This window comes from Oryctolagus cuniculus, chromosome 4, assembly GCF_051225735.1.
Source record: "Oryctolagus cuniculus isolate XC-2025 breed Fujian yellow rabbit chromosome 4, ASM5122573v1, whole genome shotgun sequence".
In the NCBI taxonomy this organism is placed as follows: Eukaryota; Metazoa; Chordata; class Mammalia; order Lagomorpha; family Leporidae; genus Oryctolagus; species Oryctolagus cuniculus.
The window spans coordinates 16,503,390-16,527,863 of NC_142870.1; the positions used below are offsets into that span (position 1 = coordinate 16,503,390).

Sequence of the window (24,474 nt, forward strand, 5' to 3'; positions counted from 1 at the left end):
AACCTGAACCAAATATCTCAACAACTGGTAAATGTTCGTAGCAAACTCAATCATATCCCTCACCCTCGACAAGCACTTATTGAAATGCTTTTATTGAAATTCTGGAGATATGCTCTCTGTTTGTGGAGAGATAAAGCAATACTGTATTTTACTGGGGAAAAAATTAAACATCTGAGCCAAATACCACCCTGTAAACTGCATAACTCATTAAAGATCAATGAAGATGAAATAGTCTCACTGGAGTAAAATAATTAAAGAGACTTAATTTCTAATGTATGTCAAGTGGAGTTAAAGCTATAAAATTTAAATAGAACTAGCAGTGCTTTAACAGAAATATTATCTGGATAATTGCCAGAGGTGCTATGAATCTTAAGGAGAATGATCCACAAAGCAGGGAAGACCTTTAAAGTTCCCAAAGGGAAACATCTTTTTTCTTGTATAAAAAAGCAGAATTAATGATTTATCATTTGATGAGGGAACAGGAACCTGAATATGGTTTTACATTTTCAATTCATGCTTATTCCTTATTTCCATCTAATTTCTATAATAACATGACTTTGAGGTAACAGTAAGATAAAGGGGAAAATGTATTATCAGAGGAAAAATAGTTATACTTTATAATCCAAACTACACCACTGATAGCCCATAGAAAACTATTCTATGAAGACAGAACCTAAGCAAAGAACATTTTATGTTGCATGAGCCATTAGAAGGAAAAGCAGAGAGTAGCCGAATGGTTCTCCAATCTGAAAAGAAGAGTTATTGGTAGGAGGAGGAAAGAGGAGAAGAAGTCTGGTTAGATGTCAGGAACCAGCAGAGCAAGGTTGAAGACCCTGCAAGGTAGGCAGAAGAGAGATGACTGATAGTTGGAGAAGCTTTAAGGGTCGACAGGGCTGCCTTTGACAGCTAGGTGGCGATCAATATTACTTAACTTCTCCGAGTCAATCTTCAGTAACACCTGCATAACTGGTACTTCTCTGTGAAGCCAGCTTCCTGTTGGAGGGATGCTGCCCAGGGCTGCTGTAGAGTGAGCGCAAGGTTCCTACAACAAGCAAGGGCACACGCGAGTGATGCCATGTTGGCTTTTAGAGGCCATCCCAGTAGTGGGGCACCAGTTCCTCCAAACTGACCTGGTTGCTCCCAGGCTTTTAGTTCCGTATCCTGGGCACTGAGATAAGAACAGAAGCAAAGGAAAGGGAACACCATCTCGGGTTGCAACAAGGGATTGTTCTTGGCCCTTCCTCCTTCTGCTAAGGACTGACTAGGAATAAGAGCCTTAAACTCAAAGGACACCAGGCACACCCACAAATGGGAAAAACTACTGGGTATGAAGTACAAAAGGAAGAGCCCTAATCCAAAATCTGGACTGCTCTAAAATCTGAAACTTTTTTCATCACCAATAGAATGCCACAAAGGGAAAGTTCCACACCTGACCTTTAGGAACAGGCTGTAGTCATACTGTGGGCAGACTAAAAATATTGCCTAAAATTACCTTCAGGTCATGTGTATAAGGTGTACATGAAACATAAATGACTTTCATGTTTAGAGTTGAATCCCACCACCAAGATATGTCTATGTATATGAAAATATCCCAAAATTTTGGGGAAAATACACAGTCTGAAACACTGCTGGCTCTAAGCATTTTGAATAAAGGATACTCAACTCATACTAAGGAATTTCAGAACTTGCTGGGAACTGGATGTTGCAGACTCATCCTAAATACTTTCAAAATCATTATTTAGGGAAAGAAAGTAGTGACAAAGAAAAACATCTGTATGTAGGATTAGACTTGCCTATTAGACTTGTCTAAATGTGCCTGCAAAGTGAAGTGCTCAAGCAAATGGGGAACTCAAGGCCAACATCCAGCAATTGTAAGCAAAAGCTCTTATAAAAGCTAAATTTACCTTAAATCACCATGCATCATCTAAAGAAAATTAAAATATCTTAAATTAGCACCTTTCAAACAATTCTGGTACATTTAATGGGATATCTTTTGATAAATCATCCAAAACTATGTACACAAAATACATTTCTCATGGGTCAACCAGACAATTTTCAGAAAGTTAACCATATTTATATTCCATTAAAAGTTGTCACAGAAGTGGAGAAGGGACAGAGGATAGAGGACTGGAGATTATCCAAAGCTTTGGCCAACATGAAACATTTTCTCTGCAGAGTTTATCACTAAATCACTAACCCAAAACAGAGCCAAAGTTTCAATGCTATGGAGACATCCACAGCAAAGGAGAGCAGAGGCCATTCCTAATGCCACGTTCCAGACTTTCTTACAAATAAAAGCTAGGACAAGCCTTTGGCCCAGGGGTTAAGATGCTGGTTAGAACTCCTGCATATATCTATTGAAGCACCTGGGTTCAACTCCCAGCTCCAGCTCTTGACTCCAGCTTCCCACCAATACAAAGCATTTGGTACTGGCCACCCATGTGGGAGACCCAGATTGAGTTCCCAGCTCCAAACTTGGGCTTCAGTCCAGTTCTGGATTTTGTAGGCATTTGGGGAGTGAATCAATGAATGAGAGCTCTCTCTGTCTGTGTGTGTGTGTCTCTAAGTGTGTGTGTGTGTGTGTGTGTGTCCATCTCCCTGTCTCTCAATTAATTAAATTTTTAAAAATATAGGAATTAGTTTATACTATGAGGAGCTTCAAAAAGTTCATGGAAATGGAATAAAAAGATGAGTTTTCTTTAGTGCACATAATTTTGAAATCCATGCATGGTTTATTTCATAACACACAGTTTCCATGAACTCTTTGAAGACCCCTTGAATAAGCTCTTGATGTTCTTGTGTCATAGCTAAACAACCTGGGGTACTCCACAAAGGCTTCAGCCTCACTTTGGAATTGTAGAGCAGTACACCTGATGACTTAAACCCCCTACTCTGTCTCCAAATCAGTCTTTCCCAGTTAGACCAGCTCATTCCACTTTGTGACACTGAGGAGGGAAGAAGAGAGATTATGGAAAAATTCTTACCTGTAGTTGTTGTTCTAATTCTGGAAAGACCAGAGGAATGGAGTCTTCAGGAGGTGTATCATCTAAACACAAAGATAAAGTGATTCTTCGTGATGGAACCCTTTCTCTCAAAAGAGTCCCCATTCCAGGAAACCTCCTTGGACACACATAGGCAGACCATCAGTATGAATTGCTTAGTTATGGGAGAAGACAGAATGTAGACAATTTTCCTCCCTTTCTGTACACACCAAAGTATGGAGAGCTCAGTAAGTCTGAACAAAAATTTGCAATCAAAATTCTCAAATGTCCAGCCTGGTAGCTCTCCAATTAAGAAGGATGGCTTGTCTTTAATACTCTCACATTAGCCAAAAGCAAAAATATGATACACAGGAAAATTCTTTAACAAGGTGCTAATGAGGCAGCCTGAACCTCAGAGGGAGAGATGAACCTGTTAGTGAAAAACAGAAGCATTAGTTCTGTGAATGGCTCCAAGTGTCACAAGCTGTGATGGTTTTACCCTCTGCTCTTAACCACAAACCACCACTCACAGGCAGTTTACCAGGAACTCACTCTGGGTTCCAAGGACTAACAGGCAGAAACCTAACCAGGACATTTCTTCCCAAGCTCCAGACATCACTCCCAACCTAAAGCAGAATCCCCAGCTTTGTGGAGGGAGTGACTGAGTCCCAGAGCCCTGACATCCTCACCCCAGCTACTGAAAAGGTCTCCTGAGCCAGTCCTTCAGTAGCCAATGGGAGGTCAGCAGCTGTTGTTGGATCAAAAGATGCAGTTCTCAGAAGCACCAAGGAAACCTGGCAGAAATATGGCCTGAAATATCCAGATCATCCCCAAACCCCTCCAAGGACATCCTGCTGCTCCCAGACAGTCTCTTCAGGAGCAGAGCCTCCTCCCTCTCCAGGCAGTCTGGCTTAGAGGGATCAATTGCCATTGCCAATCCCTATGCCAGTACCCAGGATGATGGGAATAAGACAGAACACAAACTAAAATCAAAGCTATTTTCAATTATAATAAAGCAAGGAAAGATAATGTTTTTTATATTTGCACCATCATAGTCAAATTTATTGATAAAAACTGATCGATGTCCTTTTTGAACAAGAAAAAGCAATCCAGGCCACACCTGTTGCAGAAATAACCACACTGGCCCTTCGATATCCGTGGTGAATTGGTTCCAGGAGTCCTGCAGGTACCAAGATCCACAGATGCTCAAGCTGATTCTGTAAAATGATGTGTGCTTGCATACAACATATGCACATCTTCCATACACTTTGAATCATTTCTAGATTCTGTATAATACTCAATACAATGTAAGTGCTATATAAAAAGTAGCTGTACTCTATTGTTTAGGAAATAATGACAAGAAAAAACAAGTCCACACACTCAACACTGTTACATTTTTCCCCCAAAATATTTTCAGTCTGCCATTGGTTGAATCCTCAGGTATAAAACCTACAGACACAGAGGAATGACTATCTTCTCTATTAATGGAGAGCACCATCCAGAAGAAAATGTAGTACCCAACACACTCCTGGACTCTCAGAGGTTGTGTTTCTTTGAAAGCACCAAGAATAATCATCAGAAAGATTCAAACAAGGATGGTTTTAACCTCAGCCAGACACCTCAAGGATCACATCACTTAATAGCCTTTGTTATATGCTAGCCAAGTGTAGTATAACATTGCTACTTAAAAGTAGCTTAAAATAATGCAATGCATCAGCAAATATGAATCCATTTTGTATGTGCACCTGTGCCAGATAATGGATGTCCAGGGTTCACTAACACTTTCTAACTTTAGCTTCACAGAGCAATTAGAAACTTAATTTTTTTCCCAAGACCTTTCCTGCAGGCAGGAAGAGAATCTTGAGAGTATAAGGAGATGCAACCCCAGGTCCTTCAAATGTTCTCTTCCTGCAAAGACTAGAAGTGACAAATTCTGCCAACTACTATAGCTTTTTTAATTTATTGTATTATATTAATAGTTGAATAAAGGCAGAAATATCCACTTGTGGATACCAACCCTTTAGAGGTAGGCTTCATTATAAAATTTATACTTTGTAAAACTGATTTGGGGCCTAGGTGCACTTATGTTTGCTTCAGTATAATTTCAATCACCTAGACATCATGATTATTTTAGCTTGTTGGGTCAAAGCCAGAAAAAGTTGGCACAGGTGATGGGAACATATTTCACTTGGGCATCCCAAACTTAATAATCAAGTGCCCTCACAAGAGCAGGTACTTGTTGGGAGGAAAGTCCTATCCTGTCAAGGGTACGAACACACAGGGCAGCCTAGAATTCTGGAAGACAGCCAGGAGTGGAATGCAAAGCTTCCTGAGACTTTATCCACTTTGCCCCTCTGAAGTCACACTCCTTCCTGCTTAATTATAAAAAAGAAGAAGACATTCTCCATTTGTTTTAATGTAGTAATGTAAATAGCAAATACCTACATTTATTGAAATATCACACTGTATTCCATAAATATGTATAATTATTAAGTGTCAATGAAAAATGTTTTTAGTGTGTAAGGAGATAGAAATGCTAACTAACCTGATTTGATCTCTATGCATTGAATACATGTATTGAATTATCACAATGTCTTCTAAATGCGTACAATTAATATAGCCATTTTTTAAAAATCCAATAGTTGGTATGACCTGGCATGATGATTTCCTTATAGAAAATACAACATTATTAGCAGTCGCACCAGGTCAAAGCACATGTCTGTGACCATAGTGATAATTTTGCATATGCATGAAGTATTGAACTCCCTGAGTTGAAATAAAAGTCTAATTGATTGGCATGAAAATAAACATATAATGGATGTTTCAGAGAGATCACCAAAATGAAAGAAAGACTTTTGTTCAAGAATGGATCAAGTGGGATTAGCCCAAGCAGGAAACAGCAGCGGAAACAAGAAAACCAAAGACAGATGTAAGGAGAACACCAAGCCTGGAAGCCAGTCCTCTGCTTCACTTCCCGCTGCCATCTGGTTTAGCTGGCATCCCTGCCGGTCAGACATTTCAGGCTTGCAAAGCTGCTTACAAAGCTGCCCCAAGCTGATGTGTGGTGTGTTTACTTTCAAATAGTGGCTGCCTTCTTTGACTGGTTTTAAAAATAGACAAATATTCTAAAAGCAGAATGATGAATCACAGGATTGGGCCAAAAGGGAAGAAGGAAAATGACTCAGGCAGACTAGTAGCACAGCTGTTCCACAAACATTTGGCCGAATCGTTGTAAAACATTTTGACAGTGATACTGGATCGGAGTTCCTGAGAGCAGTTAAGTTTGCCTTGACAATTCCAAAAGCATAAAGTATATTGTTTGTACAGTAGCTACACAAGAGACCCCCTTGCAAATTTAGCTCTTTTTTTAAACAAAAAAAAAAAAGAAAAACTGTTGTTAGCTATGTTTATAATCATACAAAATTAGAGTGCAAGGATACTTTAATTAAAATTTATTTAAATTATACTTATTGAATGGTTATTATGTTCAATAGAAGGACTTTGACTCTATGCTACATTGGCAACACACTTTATATTTTTAGTGCATTAAGGAAGTAATTTGAAAGCTTCCTTTTTTGAAATGGCACTGTGGACCATTAATGAACCGAACAAAATGTATCCTAAGGAATCTTTTCAAGGATGAAATATAAAGAAAATACCTAAACAGATGTTCAGTGCCTGTTTGACAAATTCACTGTCACCAAGACGATGATCCTTAAGATAGAGCTTTCTTATTGGTATCTTAACTGTTGTGACACACCACAGAAATTTTATGATGGGCTCACCTGAGCATCTATTTGAGCAGCTGTTTGGTTGCTTTCATGATTATTCTGCTCGCAGATTTCCTTAAACTGTCTTCTCCTTCTCCGTGAACTGGATAAATGGGACACACTGGATCTATAAGCCAAATCCTCACTGTTACTTAGCAATGCACTATGCACTCAAGGAGTGCTGGATCTAAAAGGAGCTAACAGCTGATTGAGGTTCCTGGGAGTAAAGTTAAGGATATGAGCTCTGAGAAAGAAGGCACCAAGTCTGAAGGTCAGAGGCCACAGGAGCATCTCCCAGCCCAGCGCTATTTCCACCATGCCACTCTGCTTCACTTCAGTTTCTGGGTCACACACTCCCAGGCTTGTATCTCATGGACAAGTGAAAATTTTCGCCCAAATATGGGGAATCACACATTAGAGCATCCAACTTTTTATTTAGCTAGTGAGGATTATTCAAAAACAACTACCATGCCCTTCTGGTACCTCTATATGATACACACATAAAATTTTTGTAAATTCCTAGAAACTAGGCTATTGTTAGGCATCACAGTGTTTTGAATCACATCAAATGATTTTTAAAATTTTGTTTACTGCTCATTAAAGATGTGAATTTTTAAACATACATTGTATTTTCAGAACCCATAAAGTTAAAAGTATGCTATAAACATTGATATGATGTGAACATGGATATGGATAGAGATTTGGAGTGGCACTTAGCAGGTTGTCAATTGTAAAATTTGTAAAACACCATATGACCTTAACCTGTACCTAAAAGTATTGGGCAAGCACGATCATGTCTCACTAGGCTGAATAATGCTTCTCTGCAGAGATGTCTGATTAATTAAGGACAGATTTTATAATCCTTAGAAACACTCGTATACCCCCCCTTACTGTGCCTATAATCTTGTGACTTTTGTTGATTTATCCTTTTGTCAGAGTATTTATACTTAATTATTTTACAGCATATTTACTGTCCCCCCCAAAAAAAAAGTCTACTTTAAGAAGAACTGTTGGAAGTAAGGCCAGCCCTCCATATTCTTCAATTCTCTGTCCATGGATTCAAGCAACCACAGATGGAAAATATTTTTTAAAATATAGTCTGTATTGAACATAAGCAGATTTTTTTATTATTCCCTTAGAGTAGGGCAACTATTTATATAGTATTCACATTGTATTAGGTATTATAAGTAATCTAGAGATTATTTAAAGTATATAGAAGGTTATAGAAAATATTACATCATTTTATATCAGGGTCTTGAGCATCTATGGATTTTGGTATCTGCAGCAGGTTCTGGACTCCATCCCTCATGCATACTAAAAGATAATTGTGTGTTTATTCCTCAGAACATCACCAAGTCAAGTTTCCCTCTTTTATCTTCTTTCCAACAACAGCAGAGCAGAAGTCACCTTCCTCTATTAGCTCTGTGACCACAGAGAAGCTATTTGTTGTGGGGAACCTTTCAGCTTTTTTTTTTCTTTTTTTTTTTAATTTATTTATTTGACTGGTAGAGTTATAGACAGTGAGAGAGAGAGACAGAGAGAAAAGTCTCCTTTGCATTGATTCACTCCCCAGCTGGCCACCACAGCTGGCTCTGCGCTGATCCAAAGCCAGGAGCCAGGTGCTTCTTCCTGGTCTCCCATGCAGGTGCCGAGGCCCAAGCACTTGGGCCATCCTCCACTGCCTTCCTGGGCCACAGCAGAGAGCTGGACTGGAAGAGGAGCAGCCAGGACTAGATCCCGGCGCCCATATGGGATGCCGGTGCCGTTAACCAAGTGAGCCATGGCGCCGGCCCCTCAGCTTTTTTATTATATAGGCCCTACCTCTAATTGGTTTATGAAGTAAAAAAAGCACAAAGGACCTGGCTTTGAAACTTTGCTACTACTTATTAACTCCTTTATTGGAAACAAATTATTCAATATCCTTTGGCCAACATTTCCAAATATCTTAACATGAATATAGTAACACTTTCCTAGGGGATTGTGGCCAGTAATAAATTAATGAGGCAAGGGACTGGCATTGGGGCATAGTGGATTAACCCATCATCTGGGATGCCAGCAACCCATATGAGTGCTGGTTCAAGTCCCAGTTGCTCTACTTCCAATCCAGCTCCCTGCTACTGCACCTGGGAAAGCACTGACAGATGGACCAAGGACTTGGACCCTTGCCACCTTGGTGGGAGACCTGAGTGGAGCTTCTGGCTCCCAGTTTCAGCTTGGAGCAGCCATGGCATTTGCAAACATTTTTTAAAAAAGATTTATTTGTTTATTTGAAAGGCAGCATTACATAGAGGCAGAGGCAGAGAGAAAGAAAGAGTCTTCCATCCTCTGGTTCACTCCCCAGATGGCTGCAATGGCTGGAGCTGTGCCAATCCAAAGCCAGGAGCCAGGCCATAGTAAAGCTGGATCAGAAGTGGAGCAGCCAGAATTCAACTGGTGCCCATACGGGATGCTGGCACTACAAGCAGAGGCTTTACCCACTATGCCACAGTGCTGATCCCCTTTGCAACCATTCAGGGAGCGAACCAACAGATGAAAGATATCTCTCTCTTTCTCTCTCTCGCTCTCGCTCTTGCTCTCACTCTCGCTTTCTCTGTCTTTCCTCTTCTGTCACTTTATCTTTCAAAACAAGTAAAATAAATCTTTTTAAAAAATGAATGAAGCAAGACAAGTAAAAGCACCGCAGTATTTGATAAAGATTCACTTTCTCTCTGGCTTTCCTTGGTAACCTTTAAGCAAGAGATTGCAACTGATAAATACTGTTGTATCCCAAAAAATTTTACATCTGATGGCAGAATAATAAATTGTAAGTGCTTATAGATATTATATTATTGATTTTGTAAATGTTTGATAACTAAGTTTTACTATGGCTCTCAAATTTTTGCTTTATCAGGGATATAAATGTAGAAGACAATCCCCTCCCACCTACCCTTGAGGGATTTTCTGATGAGTGTCGTCAATGCACACTTTAGTAGCTTTAAGTGTAGGGTCAAGTTGGGACCGGAAGTGCCTTGACAAAGTTCAAAGGGCTGCCTTAAACACCTGTTCCTTCTAAATACCATCTTTCTGAGTTGCCTTGTATCTAAAATTCTAGTGGCAATTTTATCCCTTAACTTCCTCTTAAGTCCCCTGTGGATATGGAAATGCAAAGCACCAAAAATAACAACAACAACAAAATACCAGAGAGAGATAAAGAGATGAATCTCAAGATCCACTTCTTATTTAATGTGGGTGATGTTTTTTAATCTTTCTAGAGAAAGAGGACTAAAAGCATGGACAGCAGAGAGTACCAGAAATATTTTGGCCCTTAGGAGGGGTAGGAAACAATACTAAAGTTAGACAAAGCAGAAGAAAGGGGACAGTGGCAAGAGACACCTCATGATTTTGCTGAGAGCCAGTTTTAAACGTGTACACACAAAAACCCAGACTGTTAAACTAGATTGAGGGGCCAGTGCTGCAGCACCAACATCCCATATGGGTGCTATTCCATGTCCCGGCTGCTCCTCTTCTGATCCAGCTCTCTGCTATGGCCTGCGAAAGCAGTGGAAGATGGCCCAAGTCCTTGGACCCCTGCACTCATGTAGGAGACCTAGAAGAAGCTCCTGGCTCCTGGCTTTGGATGGGCACAGCTCCAGCTGTTGCAGCCATTTGGGGAATGAACAAGCAGATAGAAGACCTTTCTCTTTGTCACTCCCTCTCTCTGTCTATAGCTCTGCCTCTCAAATAACTAAATAAAATATTTTTAAAAAGCTAGATTCAAAGGTAGATATTTCAGCTACTCTAGAGAATTTGCAGTGTTAACCCAGCATCTTGATATTTCAGGGGAAAATAATGGTATTATTTAAAAAGATACCCCATGAGATGGAATCCAGATTTTTTAACTTAAACATCATAAATTGTGCCCAGATATGAAAACTTCAAATAGCTTGAAAGAATTTTTTTAAATGTTAAAAGCTACCAGCTTGAGCTGACACCAGTATTTCTGAATCTTTCTAAATAAAAACTAAAATATTTTTAAAAGAGAAAGAACTCCAAAGTCAAAATTTACAAGACAGGACACCAGAATTTAGTTCAGTAGAAAATAAGGTAAACTCTCAAGTAATTAACATGAAATCCTAAAGCCCATCCAACTGGAAATTCTGTTTAATTGGGGAAGGGCCAGTGATTCTCCAGTAACCCAAGAGACAAGAGTCATATTTTTCTTCTGCAAAGTTTTTACTGGCAAGATTAACTCCATGAAGGGCCCAGTTTAGGTAGTTAACTCTTTGAAATTCCCAGCTTGGAAATAAAACTAATAATATCATCAACTTATTAAAGACATGCATTACTGCTTCCAGGGATTATTATTAGTTAAGTATTACTTAATGAAGGAACCTGATGATATGCAATGATGATCATATTTTAAAGGGATTTTTTCCAAAACCTTGCTTCCTTTATTTGAGCTCCAGAAGGACCATGATCTATTTGAAGTTGTGTGACTCATTGTGTTGTCAGTGAACAACTTACATCTTCCTGTTATGTCAACTAAGTTCTTTTAATCCTTTCTTCAAAATGTACTCTGTATTCAGTCATCCAATTCCATTCTCATCAGTTTGCTTCTGTACCACTATAAGAAGCTGCTTCTGTTCTTTCATCTCTCCACATTCCAGATTGTTCTACCAAATTGTTACAATTTCCATCATATTACTGTACCTTTGCTCAAGGACTATTGATACTGTATTGCTTCTGACCCAATTCACACTCTTTTGCTGAACTTTAAATACTAGCTTGGTACTCTAGTCTACTGCTACCTAAACAAGTATTCCACATTAAGTCTCCAGCACAATGCCTAGCTCAAAGCAGGACTCAGTAAATTGCAAGTTACTACCCCACAGTTCAGACCTCTGCTCCAGTTGACTAGAGTTTTAGTATTATCTGAACACATCATATTCTTTCCGGGTCTCACGTTTTGCTCATACTTTCTGTATAGAAGGATAAAGCAGAAAACTGGCTAGAGGGTATGCAACCCTTTTTTTTTTTGTATCCAGAAATGACATCTTTGCTGCATTGGTCTTCCATTCCCTGTTTACCTTCAAGCCCAATTTGACAATCATCTGTTACAAAAAAAACTGTTGCCAACTGCTCTGGGAAACAGATTTTTCTCCAAATCTTGCCTCATAAATCCCATGGAAGGTACCATATTGTAGCCCTCTTTAGGACATGTACCACCTATGCCAGAATGTTAGAAATAGAGAAACCAAATAAAGGTAGCTCATGGATTGGGTAAAGATCAGGCACCCACATTTCTCTAACTGGATAACTAGTTCTTAAAAAACAGCAGGTCACTTGGACTATAAACCTATTTTGACACCAGGTAGGAGAATGCCCAGTAGTTTATACTTGCCTTAATACTTGATGTTAATTACCATAATTACAGGAACACACTGAGTGCTTGATTTATATTCAAGAATTTTGCTAAATGCTTTCATTTCATTCCTGCAATAAACCTGTGAGTTAACACTATACACATCTTAGGGAAAACTGAATTTCAAGATTGAATGACTTACCCATGATCATATGTACCATTCATGATGGAGATGGTTCTAGAAACCATGCCACTCTGATTTCAAAGCTTTATGACCTTAACTGCTACACTAAATCATCTCAGAAATATATACCAAAAAACAATCATAAAGCAACTGGAGACAATAAGCACTAGATTAGGCTCATAAGAAATGAATATGTCAGGGCTGGCACTGTGGCACAGCAGGTTAATGCCCTGGACTGAAGCAGCGGCATCACATAAGGGTGTTGGGTTCAAGACCCGACTGCTCCACTTCCGATCCAGCTCTCTGCTATGGCCTGAGAAAGCAGTAGAACACGGCCTAAGTCCTTGGGCCCCTGCACCCACATGGGAGACCCGGAAGAAACTCCTGGCTCCTGGCTTCGGATCGGCGCAGTTCTGGCCATTGCGGCCAATTGGGGAGTGAACTGTCGGAGGGAAGACCTCTCTCTTTCTGGCCCTCCTCTGTATAACTCTCTCCTTCAAATAAACAAATAGATTTAACAAAAAAAAAAAAAAAAGAAATGAATATATCAACATTTCCTTTTTCTCATGGACTCTGCTTAATTACCAACAATAAGGAATTACTCCCCAAAAATCCACCTTATTTTCCTCACTTAGCTTACAATGAAAATCTAGGGTGTTTTCCACCTAAATGTGCGGTCTACAGACCACTTGCAGTGGCATTCAAAAGGTATGCACAGCTTGCACAGTGGCAAATGTTGCTCTGTGTGACACTCCACACACTCATTATTCAAGAATTCAGAGGAGGTGTCCCCAGACACACTGTGAAGCATCTTTCTGTAAACTCACAACCTCGAGTGCATGCAAAAATATAAAGTCCTAGGCCCTGGCTATTCCAGGGAATCTAGCATTTGTGATGTCCATAGGGGAGAAGATCTTCTCGTTCCTCTTAAAGTAGTACTGGACCTCCTGAATCACGGTACATGAGATTGGGGTGCTTACTTAGGTTTGCGATGGGTTCTTTCCTATAATTATCTTAATCAGGCAAGATTGAAAAACACCGATTCACAGTTCCTGCCTCACATACCCTAGTAAGGCACCCTTTGTAGAAATATGGAATCACATTAATTATAAGATCAAAATATTTAATGCTGGCAGATTTTTTTCCATTTTCATAAGCATTTTTTGTGGGACTAGAGAATAGGAATTACTTAAAATAAATTATAACCCTTCTGAAGGGTTATAATAAACTCCAAAATGTGTATTCTTGAGACATTTGCAAGAGAGAAAATAGAGACTAGAACAAATTAGTGTAAATTGGTTAACAAAACATGCATGGAGAAAGAAAATTCAAAGGGTGGTGGAAAATTAAAAACAAGTTATACATCTTGTACCTCAAGGAAGAGTCTATTTCTGCAGCCCAAAGATTGAGATGTACCTCTCCAGAACTCTTTTTCTGTACAAAATTAAATTCTGTTAAATTATGGACTAGGGAACAGCACATCTATTTGGTTCAAAATTATGATATACTAAGGTTGCATGGGATAAACAAGCTTTATACACAAGGGTTTCGTTGTAAAGTTGTTGATTGTAACAAAAGTGGTTCTGTTCATGGGGGACATGAACAAAAGAACAGAAATAATACATTATTTTTCCCTCTGGATTTGGAGGCTGCATGAGTTTGTCTTGAAAGCTGGCCACTCCAGTAATAACTGCTATTTGAAGTTTTGTGCTTATGAAATACATAAAAATAGGAGGGGCTTTTCTGTCTCCTTTTAGAGAAGCAGCAGGGGATAATGGCAACCCAGTTCTAGGAATCTGAGCTTAGACCACAACTCCATTCGGTGCTAGTGGTGTGGTTTCTAGACCTCAATCCCTGTCCCTGTAAATAAGGAATATTAATGCCTCTGCTACTTTGTTGTCTTAAGGATCAGAAATAATACAGTTGAATGCCAAATACGAAAGAGAATGCAATTAACATCAGCTGTCATTTCTATGGTGGGGTGGATAAATTTGCCCATTGAGAAGATTTCTCCCCATCGCTGTCTTTTAGAGGGATCTCTCTCTAGGGAGGGACACAGTACAACAGCAGATCATATGAAGAGCATTAGACAAAGAGATCATGAAGAATCAACGTTGCACCTCTTCCTACTCAGAAATACATACCTTCCTCCCCCCCTCCCAGGGGTAGATGTATCACCTACATAATCACCTGATAAACCATTCCAAGCCTACATTGACTGTATCACATCAGACTTCACAGAGCCTTTGCTGTCCCTTTTTAGTCATTCTTTAAAAAGCATCACTCCTACGTGGGCATTGAGAGAAGAAAGAGCCAGTGTATCAGTCCTCCAAAGACCCAAGATTTAAATGGTAATGTTGTTTGAGTGTGTGGTTTTAATAGAGGACACTAAAATAAGAACAATGGTGATGCCAGTGGATAAGAGCCAAGTCTTCCTTCTCTCAGCGCTGTGACCTCCCACCACGTGAGGTCCCTTGTTCAAAGGTGGTGCAATTCAATATGTGTGTTAAGAGGTCACTGAGGAGAACCATGACGAAGGGCTCTAAGAATGGCAGCTTCACCTCAGACCTTACTATTTCAAGAAGCTCCGCCTCACCTGTCCCATTCATCACTCTTAATGAAATTCGTTCATTTAGCCGGAAGTGAGGAAACACTAGTGAGAAACCAGCATTTTGAACTTCAGCTTGGGCAAATATTGCTAGAACTGGGGCAGTGATATTTTTATATTATCTATCCAATTATCTATCTATATTATCAGTTGTATATCTATCCAACTGTCAGTTTTTGATAAATGTTTCTTCGCGTGGTTTTAACAATGACACATATTAATCTGGTTAAATCATTATAGCTCTATCGGCTTTGTTCTAAAAGAAAGTTTAAATGGTGAAAGAAAAAAAAGAAAAAATGAGCTAAAACAACCAAAGGATTCAAAGTTGGGGTCGGGGAGGACTATCACCAGAGGCATTTCTGGAAGCTGCACTCCAACAATGCATGATGAAATATCACATTCTATCGTCAGATCATTCAAACCTGCAATTTTACATTTTCCATGGAGGGTGTACAATAGCAAAGTGGGTGAAAAGGTGGGACAAGAGTGAGGCAGCACTTTCTCCCAAGCAGGTTGTACCTGAGGCGTCATTGAGGCTAAAGGCGATGCGAACTGGCTTATCCGCAGGTACCCTGGCTGTGCTGATCATGTGGGCACCTGAGCCTTCGCCTTCCCCTGGGTCTTCCAGCTGTGAGGACAAAAGAGAACCAAGGTCACTTTACCCAACATTTTGCCTCTGAATACTCAGAGACCCTTAGAAATTACAGAAGAAGAATAGGAAGCATTGTCTTCTTATTTCAGACATTCCTAGTTCTGCACTGCTTTCTCCTACATCAAAAGTATTCACATGTCCCATTTAAATTTTTCTGACTCATGAAAAATTACTTTAGAAATGTATATCAAGAATGAATGAAATGTGGCAAAAGTCTCCACCTGCCTCACTTTTCCAGTATCTCTTCCTGCTGACCAGTTCAATTCTGGCCCTTCAAGGTCATATAAAGTATTTTATATTTAATTTAGGAAGACAAAAAAAAGATATTGATCTGGGAGTGGAAAAGGATAAGTATAATTTCAAGAATACCAAAGAATATTTTAAAAATCACACAGTTATATATTATGAATATTATGCACTTTTAAGTTATCTGATTAACTCTATCAGACATATCTAACCAAGAGTGTACGTTTTAATAAAGCATAATACAAGCAAAAAATAAAACTTAAAAACATTCAATTGATGTTCGACACCATATAGTAAATTATCATTTAATTGGTACACTAAAATGGAGAAAAAGAAAAATACACAACAGATAAGATGGGCAAAAATACGTGAATACTTCTGAGTTCTAATAGAATTTAACACAAACACATTTTAACCAAAATATTCGATAACCTGATGCCCACAGGGAGTAGGAAAAGATATTGTTATAAATACATGATATTTTTGTTATTTAAATACATAAATTTAACTTTTCTATTTTTAGTCCTGCTTCCCCTAAACTGCCCACTCTCCTTCTCATGTAGTCAGTAAACCAAAAAGCCTGAATATTTTAGGGAAATGTCTCTTAAAATGGCAAAATATAAATAACCTCATCAACCATCCTTAGGGGGATTCTGGGAACTACATTAACAGAACATTTTCTCACAGCAGGGTTTCTGATTCTTTCCCATAACTTTTTGCTACCTAAAAATAAGTGTCCAGAACACTGAATTTTGTTTTCACAATTATTTATAGAGCCAAAGTCAATGCATATATATATATATGTATATTTAGACATACACACATTTGGAATGATCTTACCCAATATACGGAAAGAGAGCAGGCTTTGGAAGAAAAAAACAAAAAACAAAAACAAAAGAGTAAATGTGCATCACCCAAGCACATTTGACCCATTCATTTAATATAACAAATAGGAACGAACTACAAAACACTCCACTATCCACATCAGGGAATTCCAAGATAGAAAGGAGAAGTAGCATGAAGCATTTCATTTACGAAAAGAGGAAGAGTATAAAATTGCTGTTACTTGACTCAGGACTTGTTTAATCCTAACTCCACCACACTTCTGTGTAGTCTCATCTACTCAGAATCAAGTGTTTTGTTAGACACCTGGTCCTGGAAAATAGCACAGATTGTCTCAAATTGAACAAAGCAAACAATTAAAAATCCCTCAAGGTTGCAGCTAAAAGGATAAGTCTTACCGTTATACATTGTACAATCAATCACCAAATCACTTGATCATAACATCTAAGGATGGAAATCTGTACTCTATATTGGGCTAAATTTCCCAGCACTTTCTTGCAGCAAGAAATGAAGCACAGGGATGCAAATTTGTCTCCAGGACTTTGTAGAGAGAGCTCTCATAGCATTTCCAGCTACAGGAAATGGAACCGATAAACGCAGCGAATTACAGCCCCTCCCCTCCACGAATCTGAGAACATCTGTCTGCCTGGAGAGGATGGTGGGAAGGTTGGGTGGATTTTGAGTTCCACACAGCAACAGCCACCAACTCTCCTAAACCAACTTGCCTTTTCATCACACCACCTGGAGAGACGGGCCGCTGATTCCTTCTCTCGCCTGTAGCTGTAATAGAGCTTTGGTTAGGTGGCTGGTCCTCTGAGCATTTAGTTCATTTTTCGCACCTGTTGTCTTACCTCACTTAGTTGAGTGTCTGCACTTGTGTAATCCAGGGCCAGCCACTGCCTTGGCCAGTCGTTGCTTTTGTGGAGTAAAGTCTCAGTGAGAGACCAGGCTGCACCTGCTGCATAGCAGCCGCTGACAATCTGAGGAGCAGGGACAGCTGTCAGGGCAGCACGCTGCTACCTGCTCTGCCCTCAACCCCAGCGTCCCAGGGACCTCCCTGATCTACTCCCTCCACTACCCCTCTCTCCTTTCCTTGCCTCTTCAACAGCCAGGATGTTGTCATGTTTCTAGAAAAAGCAAGCGCAAAAGAGAACCCTCCTCCTGTCAGAGGCATTGATAAACAGCAAGTTGTGGAGAGTCCAAATGTTTTAATTCACTAGTCCTGGCAAACCTAAAATACAAACAGACTTGCTTCACAAGACAGGAATGTCTTCAGCATGACCCAATCAGTGTCTGTGTCTATTCCAGCAAACTGGCAAAGATAGCATGACTCCAGTCAGCAAAAATGTCCTCCACTCCAATCAGTGCAGCCAAACCCAGCCAACTTGGACAAGCCACAGGCGACTCTCAGATGATAGCAGTGATGATCCCGCTTAAGAACGTGAGGTTTGAGGTTGAGCCCGTGTGTGGTTGATGACTTGATCCATTGTATAAATGCAACAAATGCAGAAAGAGTCAATGTGAATAAGAATGGCGGGATATGGCTTTTCAAATGTTTTAACAACTCTAAACTTGGATTATTAGTCCTTAAAAAACAGCTAGAACATGATACTGAGATTAAATAATTAAAAGTAAACAAGTGTTAAGACACAGATCAGAAGAAAATCTTTGCAAAACACATATCAAAAGAAGGACTGGTATCCAAAAAATACCCAGAACGCCTAAAACTCAACAATAGGGAAACAACACAATCAAAAAATGGGCTAAGGATGGGCACAGACACTTCACCAAAAAAGATAAACAAATGTGAGTAAACATATGAAAATAAGATAAATATCATACGTCAATAAGAAATTACATGCTAAAACAACCATGAGATATCACTATACACCTGCTAGAATGACTAAAATTCAAAACATTGACAACAACAAATGGTGGCATGTGGACAGCAGGAACTTTCATTCATTGCTAGTGGAAATGCAAAATGGCACAGCCACTGTAAAAGAAAGTTTGGCAGGGGCTGGTGGTGTTCTACAGCAGTTAAGCCTCTGCTGGGAACACCAGCATCCCATATCATTGCACTGGTTCAAGTCTTGGCTTCTCTGCTTCTGATCCAGCTTCCTGCTAATATTCCCAGGAAGGCCACAGAAGATGGCCCAAGTGTTCAGGCCCCTGCCATCTGTGTGGACCCGAATGAAGTTCTTGGCTCCTGGCACAGGCATTTGAAGAATGAACCAAAGAATGGAAGCTTGCTCTCTGGCTCTTGCTCTCACTCTGTCTCTCACGCTCTCACTCTGCTTTGCAAATAAATAAATCTTAAAAAAAAAAAAAAAAAAGAAAGAAACTTTGGCAGTTTCTTTGAAAACTAAACATATTCTTAGAGTAGGATAAGCTTATGGGTATAAAACAGATCTTTTTAAAAATAAGAGAATAGGAGAGGGAGGAAGAGGAAAAAGGGTGGGAGCATGGGTGGGAGGGAAGGTAGAGTGGGAAGTGTCACTGTGTTCCTAAATCTGTATACATGAAATTTGTATACCTTAGATAAAATTTTAAAAAACTAAACATATTATTTTTTTAATTTATTTGACAGGTAGAGTTATAGACAGTGAGAGAGAGAGAGACAGAGAGAAAGGTCTTCTTTCCGTTGGTTCACTCCCCTAATGGCCGCCGCAGCCGGCGCTGCACCAATCCGAAGCCAGGAGCCAGGTGCTTCTTCCTGGTCTCCCATGCAGGAGCAGGGGCCCAAGCACTTGGGCCATCCTCCACTGCCCTCCCGGGCCACAGCAGAGAGCTGGACTGGAAGAGGAGCAACCGGGACTAGAACCCAGCGCCCATATGGGATGCCGGTGCCACAGGCAGAGGATTAACCAAGTGAGCCACAGCACTGGCCCACTAAACATATTCTTACCACATGATCCAGTAACCATGCCCCTTGGCATTTTCTAAAGTGAGTTGAAAACATACACAAAAATTTGCACACAGATGTTTATAACAGCTTTAGTCATAATTGCCAAGTCATGGAAATAGCCAAAATGACCTTCAACATGGGAATGGAGATATATATATATATACACAAGCTGGTGCATCTACACAATGGAATATTACTCAGGTATAAAAAAAGTGAGCTATCAAACAACAAAAAGACACAGAAGGAGCTTAAGTGACATGAGTTAATCTGCAAGGGCTGCATACTCTATGATTCCAACTTTGTGACATTCTGGAAAAGGCAAAACTAACAAGACAGTAAAAGGATCAGTGGTTGCCAGGGGTTCAAAGAGAGAGAAGGGATAAATGAATAGGTGGAGGGGAGAGTTACAGGGTGATGAAACTGTGCTGTATGATACTGTAATGGTGAATATGCATCATTACACATCCACCTAAACGCACAGAATGTATAACACAAAAAGTAAGCACTCATATAAACTATGGGTTTTAGTTAATATTTCAATATTGCCTTATCTGTTGTAATAAATTAACCACATTGATGCAAGATATTATTATTAGGGGGAATTAAAGGGATGGGAGGAGAGAGGAAATATATGGAAACTTGGTACTTTTCACCTTTTTTTGTAAACCTCAAAATTAAACAATTAAGTAAAAGTAGTCAGCAGATGTCCATGATCAAATGACTGAAAAGCTAATTTGTTTTTATAGATGCATGAATAAAATGCATAGATTCAGATCATTAGAACATTCACATATAAACCTATTCTTTCCAGGAATTATAATTACCATTGGGATGTTATTTTGTAGTTAATAATATCACCTTACATAATGCATTATAATTTATCAAATGAATTTTTTATCCATTGTCTCATTTTCATCTTTCTAATGATCCCATAAAATAGTCATAATCAGTATCCTCATCCCCATTTGAGAGATGAGCAAATAGAAGCTGAGGCAGTTTAAGTAACGAGGTCAAGGAAACATGATGTATTAAATAAATAAACATTTTTAAAAAGATACATGATCATTGCAGAATTAATGATCCAGGTTTTTTTTTTCATCTTTTTTTAAGATTTATTTATTTGTTTGAAAGGCAGAATTATAGAGAGAGAGGGAAAGACAGAGAGAGAGCTCTTCCATCCTCTAGTTCACTCCTCAAATGGCTACAACAGCCAGGGCTGGGCCAGGCTGAAGCCAGGAGTTTCTTCCAGGTTTCCCACATGAGTAGCAGGAGCCCAAGCACTTGGGCCATCTTCTGATACTTTCCTGAGCACATTAGAAGGGAGCTGGATCAGAAGTAGAACAGCCATGACTTTAACAGTGCCCATTTGGTATGCTGGCATCTCGGGTAGCAGCATATCCTGCTATGCCACAATACCAGTTCTAGGATCCAGGTTTTCTAATTTGCAGTTCATGATATTTGCACTACACTAGGATATACTCTATATTAAATATTTAATTGATTTCTTTTTTTAGTTAAGAATAAGCCTGACTCTGAGTTTTTGGTTGGAGAAGACAAAGGTGCAGCTTCTTCAGTATCCTAGCATCTAGGTTCATCTAACACCAATCATCTTTTCCAGGACAATGAAGTTCAACCCTGAGGAAATCAAAGTTGTACACCTTACATGTTCCAAGGGGGTGAGTGGATTTCACATCTGCTCTGACTCCCAAACTGGCCTCTTTGGTCTGCCTTCAGAAGAGTTGAAGATGACATTCCAGTGAAACCAACAATGCAGAACAGAAAGGCCCAGAATGAGCCGGACCCTTCCTCTTCTGCACTGACCATCAGAGCTCCTGAGGAACTATTGAGACAGGAAGAGAAAGTTACCTCTGAAATACATGAAATGTCACCTTCTGTGCTATTATCAACAGCATCTGCAGAGGTAGCCAATCTTTATCCAGAAAACTTCCCAGAATTACCCATGTGATCCTGGGGACTTCACAGTGCACAGACTGTAATCTTGATGACTACATCCTCATGACATCTAAGAAGGCACTAAGAGAGATACAGAGGATGCTACAAAGGAAAGATTCCATTGACGCATAATTAGACAACAATGAGAATGCAACAAAGAAGAACATATATAAGTAGTTTAAATATGCTCTGAGTTTAATAATATAAATTTCAAGATTTTCACAATAATAATTAATATTTACTAGTTTCCTTAGGAGCAAGGATGTATTGCTTGGCTCTTTATCCAAACATTTTCAAGAAAGCAACAAATCCAAAACCCAAGTAAAATATCTCCCCATGACTGAAACCCAAAATAACTACAGAGTTTTTTAAGAATTCAACAGAATTACACTAATTCAATCCAGAAAGAATATGCAGACTAATAGTATGTTTATAAGTCTTGTTTTATTCTTTTTGGCAATCAGTGTTCTTACTATCATATAGAAAATTTAATGGGATTCAAGGAACTATTCACCTAATGAGCTTTCTCCTGAATTATGACATATACTCATGGTATAGACTATTGTCACAATTACATGATACCAATTTTGTTTTCTTTCTTTTTTGTTCTTTATTTTTTAGAAAGCTTTTATTTAATAAATATAAATTTCATAGGTACAGCTGTTGCATTATAGCAGTTCTTCCCCCTATACCTGCCCTCCCATACCCTCTCCCATCCCACCTCCTACTCTCTCCCATCCCATTCTTCATTAAGATTCATTTTTAATTATCTTTATATACAGAATACCAACTCCATACTAAGTAAAGATTTCAATAGTTTGCACCCACACAGACACACAAACTATAAAGTACTGTTTGAAGACAAGTTATCATTAATTCTCATAGTGCAACTCATTAAGCACAGAGGTTCCACATGGGAAGAAAGTTGTTGATTTAACAACTGACACTCTTATTTCTGACATCAGTGATCACCCAAAGCTCTTGTCATGAGCTGCCAAGGCTATGGAAGCCTTTTGAGTCCACAAACCCCGTCAGCATGATACCAATTTTCAATGCAATTCAATAACTATTTTTGAAGACTTGATATGTTCCAGGCTAGTGTTTCCCAAATTTACCTGATTATTAGGTTCGTGTCTCTCTAAAATAGCCCTTCCCAGATTCTAAGACAGTGACTCAACAGGTCTGGAGCAACTACTGTGTTCTGTAAATTGTCGCTCCCCCTCTTCGTGGAGGAACGACACTAAACCCTGCGCTGTTCTTTCGTCTGCTCGGCCCTCCCCGGGTTTGCTGCTGGTTCTTCCCAGGTTGGCTACTATCCCTTCCACCTCCGTGGAAGGGCAGTTCCCCCTGGCCACATTCCCCACTTCCGCAGGGGAGCGGCACACCGCCGGCCGGCTCTCTCGGGGGCTGCACAGGTGTTCCCCTTAGATGTTCCTGGTGCATGCCGTCTCTCTCCTCCTTTATAGTCCTCCTCTGCCAATCCCAACTCGGCTGCCCACACGCCGAGTACGCTGCTCTCCTCCAATCAGGAGCAGGTCCTACAGTTTATTGGCTGAACTGGAGGCAGCTGTGTAGAAGCTGTTTTCTTCTCTCCCAGCGCCATATTGTGGGAGAGCAGATGCATAGAATAAGTCTTAATTCCAGTAACTTAGTCTAGTCCGAGTTGCTCCCCACAGATCCCCCTTTCTTTTTATTTTTTGGCGTTGATACGCGCCTGTCTTCGGTGTCCCGTGGCACACACTCTGCTCTGCTTGCTAGAGCTGCCACAGGTTCTTACAAGTCCTATCAATCAGGCAAACCGAATCCGGGTCCTCTCTTCGCCATGTTGTGAGGAGGTTTTTAGGCGCTGATGCGTGCCTGTCTTCGGTGACCTGCAGCTCATACTCTGGTCGAGCTGCCTGCTGGTGCTTACCGCCTTACTAATCAGGCAGACCGAATCCAAGCTCTCTCATTGCTGTGTTGTGGGGAGGCCTTATTGATGTTAATTCGTGCCTGTCTTCGGTGACCTGCGGTGCATAAGCTGCTAGCCGCCCGCAGGTGCTCATCGCCTCACTAATCAGGCAGACCGAATCCAAGCTCTCTCATTGCCATGTTGTGGGGAGGCCTTCCTATTTCTCTATTTCTCTATCTCCGGGCATTCCTATTTCTCCTGTTTTACTTCTATCTACCAGCATTCCTATTTCTCTCATTTTACTTCTAAACTTCTGTTTCTCTTATCCCCGCGGCTTCCCGGCGCCCGCCCCGAGGCTGCTTCTCGGCGGCTTTCTGGCTCTGAGCCGCTTCAGCCCGCGCCTCTCTCATCTGCGCGGCTTCACACTAGCCCAGCGTTCCCTATCTACTTGAGCCCCGCATGCTCTGTCTGCGCGCGGCAGCCTCCGCGAGTCACACAGCGTAGCTTACATCTCCGCCACTAGCATTCAATCTAAGTTCCCCGGGCTAACCTGGCGAATTCAACCCAGCGTACGTCTCCGCCCCACGGTTTGGCTTCCCGTCCTTTGCTCCCCGGGCTAATCAGATGGATCCCAATCTGGCTTACGTTTCCGCTTCTGGTTTCAACTTTTCGCCCCCTATTCCCGGACTAACTTGAGAATCCCAAAGTGGCTTTCGTCTCCGCCTCGGCCTGCCCCCCGCGGCTTCAATTTCCCTAACATATTTTTCTCTACCCGGTATGTTTTTTCCAACAATATTCCCCTCTCATTTCTCCTGGCCTCTCCCCACAGTCCGTATCCGAGTCTGTTTGTTCTAGCTTTCACTTTCGCCTTCGACCTTAGAGATTTCTCCCAGCTTCCCCCGTAGTCCGTATCTGAGTCTATGCCTAGGCTTTCAATAGCTTCTTCTGGCACCTTTTTCGTCCGACTTTTCCCTAGGCTGTTTGCTAGTCTCTCTCTCTGGTATTTTCCCAGTTCTTCCCGGTTTTTCCCTCCTAAGTTTTCTATCCGTCCTAGGTTTCCTATCCGAATCACGGCACCATTATGTCGCTCCCCCTCT

General features: G+C 40.3%; 1 protein-coding gene across 7 annotated transcripts in view; it reads right to left on the reverse strand.

Moving 5' to 3' along the window:
- Positions 1–17,902, reverse strand: part of MAP3K7CL (MAP3K7 C-terminal like) — a 46,656-nt gene extending 28,754 nt beyond the window's left edge. Inside the window, exons 1-3 of one of the 7 annotated variants that reach the window (XM_008267166.5) lie at positions 17,477–17,826; positions 15,404–15,512; positions 2,985–3,046 (exon numbers count right to left, since the gene is read on the reverse strand). In XM_008267166.5, coding sequence (XP_008265388.1) covers positions 2,985–3,046; positions 15,404–15,473 — 132 coding nt within the window. In that variant the 5' untranslated portion in view covers positions 15,474–15,512; positions 17,477–17,826. Of the gene's footprint in view, positions 1–2,984; positions 3,047–3,533; positions 3,677–15,403; positions 15,513–17,023; positions 17,270–17,350 lie in introns of those variants that run through there. The other 6 variants (XM_051859473.2, XM_002716781.5, XM_089330596.1 and 3 more) reach the window with 6 other exon arrangements.
- Between the last annotated feature and the right edge of the window lie 6,572 nt (positions 17,903–24,474).